Source organism: Poecilia reticulata, chromosome 23 (assembly GCF_904066995.2).
Source record: "Poecilia reticulata chromosome 23, P_reticulata-male-v2, whole genome shotgun sequence".
In the NCBI taxonomy this organism is placed as follows: Eukaryota; Metazoa; Chordata; class Actinopteri; order Cyprinodontiformes; family Poeciliidae; genus Poecilia; species Poecilia reticulata.
The window spans coordinates 11,400,452-11,407,364 of record NC_088852.1 but is presented as its reverse complement, the minus strand read 5'-3'; the positions used below and the strand labels follow the sequence as shown (position 1 = coordinate 11,407,364).

At 40.8% G+C, this 6,913-nt stretch overlaps 1 protein-coding gene across 2 annotated transcripts in view; it reads left to right on the top strand.

Annotated features, from left to right (window-relative positions):
• The first annotated feature begins 3,449 nt into the window (after positions 1–3,449).
• mdfic (MyoD family inhibitor domain containing) overlaps positions 3,450–6,913 on the top strand; it is a 28,984-nt gene continuing 25,520 nt past the window's right edge. The window contains exons 1-2 of one of the 2 annotated variants that reach the window (XM_008401035.3): positions 3,450–3,845; positions 4,210–4,317. In XM_008401035.3, coding sequence (XP_008399257.1) covers positions 4,224–4,317 — 94 coding nt within the window. In that variant the 5' untranslated portion in view covers positions 3,450–3,845; positions 4,210–4,223. Of the gene's footprint in view, positions 3,846–4,132; positions 4,318–6,913 lie in introns of both variants that reach the window. The other variant, XM_008401033.3, reaches the window with a different exon arrangement.

The window sequence follows — 6,913 nt, the reverse complement described above, 5'->3', positions numbered from 1 at the left end:
TTTCAGTGTCTTGGAACAACAACACGTTTGTCATCAGTGTTATATTTTTACTTTTAGAGCCATTAGAGGACATAACAAAATGCTGCACGCTTCTTTTATTTTTCTTTGTCTGCGTCTACAACTTTATGACACAGCCCCAGTCTGGTTAAATCCACTCAAGCGTACACTCCTTTGACCAAACCTACCTCTTTGAAGAGATTAAGCAGAATTGTTGCAATAGAGATGTAAAGTTCTGCAACAAATCTTCACCGTAAAAAAAAAAGAGGATCATAATGCCCACCCTGTTATCTGAAACTTTCTTCTTTTGCTCTCTTTCGATTCATATATTATTTACTTGGAGCGATCAGCCGCTTTGCTCTGCCCTCTTTGTAGTCAGTAGGTTACTGTTAGTGCAGTCTCTGCTGATTGTCATCATAGCCATTGAACCCTATTGGTAACAGTATAAGTGAGATTTAAGCCTCGGTAACATGAGTGTGGAGGTGATTGATGTGAAATATGCCCTCCCTCATTGACTGGATGAACTCCATTTTCTGCTCCTAATGCAGAAATCACTCCGGGTCCCGAGCATAATGATTTACGATGAATCTGTGTCAATGTTGAACTCGGCAAACCCCACGTAATCCATCTTGCAGATATACCTACCCCTAGCCCACCCTACCTTGCCAGCCCACAGCCGCCCCTTCCTCTCAGCCGTCACAATGGGGGGGGAAAGTAAGGAATGCGCTCTCGCTCACTTCCTCCCTCTCTCTCTTGCTCTCTACGTCTGTTACTGTTGAATCCATTACAGGCCTGATGTGTAATCACGGAGGACCTCTGTGCCCCCTCACACTGTAATTACCTGGATACAGATACTCCCTCACTCCATCCCCAAGAGCGGCTCGAAACTCCATTAACCAGCATGCAGTGCTTTCGGTTGCTCCGTCTGGGTGGCTCTGTGGAAATTTGAAGTACGGAGGAAGAGGAAGGTTGAAAAATTTATTTAAGTGATTGGATTTTGACCTCTGCGATGGCCATCTCTGAGGGAATAAATCATGGTCTGAGCAAAATCTCCACCGCAAGCCACCCACCCTCTCACCCTCCGATATGGAAATCTTTTCAAGTACAGTACACGCAACATGACTGCACCGTGAAATCAACCCCTGTTGTCAGTCTTTGTATCCTACACAGTGACACCGCTGTTGCTGCTGACAAACATTATCTTGTGTGTGATCATGTGCGCAGTGTCGCCCTCCCCTGCCTCCCTCCCTCTCTCTCTTTCGAAATAAGTCAAAGTGGAGCTGGCTGTGTAGACACAGTAGGGTTGTCACACTGTGTCAAGTGTGCGGGTGTCAGCGTTGCATCTGTTGCAGTCACATCTCAGAAGACACGAGGAAGCATCTCTCTGTTGACTTCATCTGTTTGTTTGGCAGCCTGCCTGATTGCTGGAGTGTGTAGTGGCGAAGAGGAGCTCCGGCTCAGTCGGCGCAAACGCCGACAAGCCTAATCCCTGCTTTGCTGGGAGAACAGGGAGTCTGCTCCCAAACAAACAACGCAACAGGCAAGCTCCCGTGACTTCCCCGCGCCATCCTGCAAAGAGGGACGCTGGATCTTTGGGGCTTTTCTGGAATACATTTTGCAAATCTGAAAACATGCAATATTTTGTCACAGGCTTGATATCGGGAGATTATTCACTTAACTCGCATCAAGCTGTTGCAGTAACTAATTGACAATGACTCCTTACACCAGTGCAATGGAATTTTTATCCATTCTGCTAAAACTATAGCAATATAGTTTTAGCAGTATTGCTAAACTATATTGCTATAGTTTTAGCAATATTGGAGGATTTTTAGACATGAATAGCCTATTTACAGTCTTGCCACAACACTTAAATGCATACTTTGACTAGGCTACTCCAAGATCTTAAAAACCTTTAGATTGGACCATTGACCTGCTTCATGAAAAAGTACGCCTTAGTTTCAGCAGAATTCCTTAATCTATCAAGTCCGTCAAGTAATTCAAGCCCCAATATAAGAAAGTAGATGGGCTGATGCTTATTTCCAGTAATAACTGGGTGAGAGATGGAGTGCACCAAGGATAGAGCACCAGCCCATCACAGGACAACACATAGATACACACATGCATGCACATACAATTTAGAGAAACCACTTAACCCAATCGTCATGTTTTTGGACTGGGAGGAAGCCGGAAAGAACTCATGCATGCACAGGTACAACACGAAAACTTCATACAGAAAGACCCCCAGATGGGGATTGAGGCCCGAGACTTTCTTACTCCCCAAAAATCCTTAAGGTTTAAGAAATGCCATGGTAGATTACAAATGATTAATCAGTTGGTTTCATTTCACTTTCTTACTTACGTGTTTCTCATGGGAGTAATCTTTTGCATTGTTTTTTTAACCAGCAACATCACTACTGAAGAAAGGTTTTTCACAGCAGACAGTTTGGTACCTCAGTACAACAAACACTCAGGTGTCTCTGATGTCTACATTCCATTTAGATGATTTAATGATTGCTCATGCTCTCTTGCTGTCTCAGCTGACTGCTGTCCTTGAATGAACCAAGAATTAACTTTGTCTACTAAGATAGGCAAAGTCTAATAGTCTGTGCCTTGTTGCACAGACATGTAAACGGCCCCAAAAGTAATTAGTAACACAGTGTTGTCGCAAAAGGCCTTCAGTAGATACTACTGGACTCTGAGCTGTTCTGTATTAGTTGATTTAATGCCAGTAAACATAGTTTGCAGTAAATTGAGGTGAATCTCAAGTACAGCAGTCACTCAGGTAATCTAAAAGTAAAAAAAAAAAAAAAAAAAAAAAAATCAGTTGTCATTTCTTTTCCAACAAGCTCCTAGATTGTGGCAACAGTGGAAAGGAACAGCTCGAGTTTAAAAATAAACATGGATAAGATTAAAAAAAGAGAGATTACATAGAAAATTACCGAGCAATTTAGTGAAAAAGAAGAAAACAAAAACGGACAATATTTATGGAAACAAGTGTTAGTAATGGTTCTTTCCATCAAACCAAAACACGGAAGCTCTGATGGGTTCCAAGGGTCAGGGGGGCACTTTCTATTAAATAAATAAAAAAGGGAAAAATAACTCAGTGAATGGTTGCATCAAGGGAAAAGGAAAAACAAAGAGAGCACTCAAAGTTAATGACAACGGACAATTAAATAAAAAAAAAGGCTAAGAATACTTTTTATGAGCATTAGCAACATAAACAACAGTCATTTTAGACCATATTTACGCTTTCATATGTGTTTTTTTTTCTTGCTGTTGAGAGATTTAAAAAAAGATAAATATTTGAATACATTTTATAGGAAACGTTTGTCTCAGAGAGAGTTTTGTAAACATTTTCGCTAAATATACTGTAACCTTGTATGAAAAATTTCCATCAGGCAAAATTATTTACCTTCTTTCCGTTTTTCATTTTTTTCTCTCTCGCGCGCACACAAACCCTCACATAAATTTGGGTAAACATCAACAGTTTTCCTCCCTGCCGCCAAGGCGAGAGAAAGCGAGAAGAGTGAGACTTCACTAGTTGCGCTGCTGGAATCCGGATATGATGAAAATGTCTTGGACCTGAAGTGTCCCGAGTAAACTTGCCGCAACTGCGCGCGGAAAGAGTCAGCGGAGGATCATGTTTTCGACTTTTGCACGTCAAAAACCATCTGGAATATCTTGGACTACGAACGTCGAACAGTTAGAGTAGGAGTAAAACTGTCGGGTGTGAAGTTGTCTTGTTTTATTTTTCCTCCTAACCTTTTGAGGAACGAGTTGAAGGAGGGAAAGAAGGATGGGAATAAGTCACATTTGAACTGAAGTGAGGGAGTTGTCATGTTTGAAAGGTAAGTCGGACACAAACAGTAAATGTGCCATTGCTGTTTTTTGTTTTTTTTTTCTTGCTCTGAAACCAATAACAAAAAAAGGCAGCCCGTGAACAAATGGGCTGCTTATAAACTCTTTCAGCAAAGTTTATATAAAGAGCGTGCGGAGGGAAATTTCCACTAAGTTTTACTGGAGCTCGACGTCACTTTTCTCCGCGTGTGAATAAGCAGTTTGAGTAACGACTTCCATAGTTTTGCTTTGTGTCTAAAAACGCTGCGCTGATTGTGAGACTTATTGCTTTTTGCAGGACTTGAGGGCTGAGGAAAAGAAGGGAGGAACTACTTCTGCTGGTGGTGGTTTATCATTTTTTTTCTCCCTTCGAAGAGGACGACTGTCTCATGTCCAAGGAGACTGTCCATCCATCAGAAGGGCCGGCGGGTCCAGGACAGGGCCCACGGCAAGAGACAAGTCCCCTGCTGTTAGCGTCACACGGTAAGAGAGCACAAGACAGGCCATTAATCAGTGGCTTTAGGTGTGTATTCGGCGAATTTAGGTTAATGTCAAGTACAGGGGTTCCACAGAGGTTTTGTCAGAATGGATAACTTGTATATTATTAAGCGGTGGTGGAATAAATAAAAAGAAAAACTCCCTAAATGTATCGTGGCAATTGTTCACATGGCAGCAGCTGGGCAATGAGGCTCTCTGCCCAGAGTGGCAGGCATGGTGGGCGGCAGCAGGAGTTGTGAAGAAAAAAGAAATAAAAATACTTAATCTGAGTCCGCAGAAAAGGAAAGACCATTTTACATAATTTACAATTTGTTTGTAATTGTAATGGCCCTTGTAGTGAAGGTTAATAGTTCAGTGGGAGAGACAAACTGAGTTAAAATGCATGTTTAAATGTTTAAAAGAATTGTTTTTGATCAATATTTTTCATAGGCACATTTCTAATTCTCCTTCTATATCCTAGCTTGGGATTAATGGAAACGAAACACATTTTATGTACTCTTTTCATTGTTTGATGTAAGAATAATGGCATAATAACACAGATTTGTCCTCTCAAAGGCTAATAAACTTTAATTTTGTGCAGAACACTGGAAGACAAAATAATTTTAAAAAAATCACAACACTTAAAATCAATAAATAAAAGCCACACACAGCCAAAACCATAAAGAAAATGGATTATGAATGCTCTGTAAACAAAATTTTTAATCAGAATGGATACGATCAAGCTCAGTTTAATTTATTATGCGATAAGTTGATTAATTGCTCACTGCAAGAAGATTCAGTTGCAGTTTGAATGTGCAGGAGTGAAAATCCCCTGCTCTGACAGCAGCTGAGAGGGACAGATGCATCACGACTGATGCGCCTGTGAGTGTTTTGAGACACGTATAGGATCCATGACAGCTACCACTGAATATTGAGCAGAATAAAAACAATGGTTTGAGATTAAAGTCTCCACTATTGGACAAGAGCTGCATTTTTTTAAGAGTTAGAGTGACCTAAATGTTTCTTTATGATAGCAATGAAATTTCCAGCTTGGCAACACAAATAGTTATTTTCATGCCCGCTCAGAGGTGGGCAAGGGCACGGAAAACTTTCTTGTGTCTGTGATATGCAGTGATAAATGTTTCTTCAGGAATTTGATTATGAGAAATACTTGTACTGCTCAGACTAGAGCTTTTTTTTTTTGTATTTTGGCCACCTTTTATCCAGACAAGCACAAAGAGTACAACAGATAAACCTTGACTGGTAGACTCTTGTAGTTTCTTGCCCAGAGCGCTATTCATTCAAGAACAGCCACCAGACATTTGTAGCTGGCAAGCTAAAATGTGTGAAAGGCGTACATAGCTCATGTGTTCACCAAGTTCTCCCTCTGTTTCATCCAATAAAATTTAGCTGTTAATATTCGGTTTCGAAGCTTGCATTAGCAAAAAAAATAAATAAACAGAAAACATGAGCGAAAGTAGCTTTGGGTTGGGATTTTCTTATACTTTCAGGCAACTTTCAGTAAAAGTCATTATCTGCGCACTAGTCTGAAAGCCTTGATAATGTTTGTGCCTGTTTTTTTTCCTTAATAAAGTTGGAGGAAACACCCTGCTGACTATTAACAGCAACCACACAGCCAATTATAGTTTTTAATTAACTTTCCAGTTGCCCCTAAGATTATCACATGTAAAATAAGCTTACCCCCACACCCGCTTTTCATTTTTCTTCAAACAAGCAGCGGACCGTTAACCGATCATCATTATGGCACTGTTTCAAAAAGAAAGAAAAAAAAAATTAGGAAAGTAGGACAAAGTGAGCAATCGCACGGGACTGCTGGATTGTAAATGGATTCCACTTTTGTTTTTGGTGGATTTTTTCCCCTTCAGTGAACTGTGGATCTGCTGGATATAGGCTGATTTTAAGTAAATTGTGATGCTTAAATACTCCAATTGATCTCACCATGCTTCCACTTCGAGTTTTCCTATATTACACCTCTGACCACTTATCCATCACAGCTCGCAAACTGGATTGTTATTGCAGTGAAGCAAAGCTATATCAGGTCTGCTCTGTGGTCAAGCCCTTGATTCAATTTCACATCAAAGCAACAGTATGCAATAAACAAGCCATAATGTTAAACACATGAAGCCAGTTTCAGAGACAGATTAAGAGTTTCTTGTGTTTGTGCATGGCTATCAGACCAGTTTATTTTTTTCTTATTTTTTCTTTTTTGCCTGGATGCTTTTCCAATTTAGATGAATGCAGCCTTTATAGCAGTAAAAGAATCTTGGCAGGTAGAGCGCACTCGGGAGGGCTGGGAGAAAGAAAATGAGATCCAGAGCTCTGGCAGGGACTTTCACCTGAACCGTCCCACCATGTCGCACACGCTGCCAGGAGGTTGTTTTTGCTGGCGTGAAAAAGGAGGGCGGCTTTTTGCACCTACGGGTTACACAGCTGATATTCGGTCCGGCACGACCAACCCAAACGGGAATGTTAACGTTTGGTACAAAAGTGTTTATAGGTGACCTTGTTTTTCGGCAATCAGGAGTTCATACCCACTTTTGGGCATTTATGTGCTGTTGGTTTGCAGATTGTTTCGTAATGC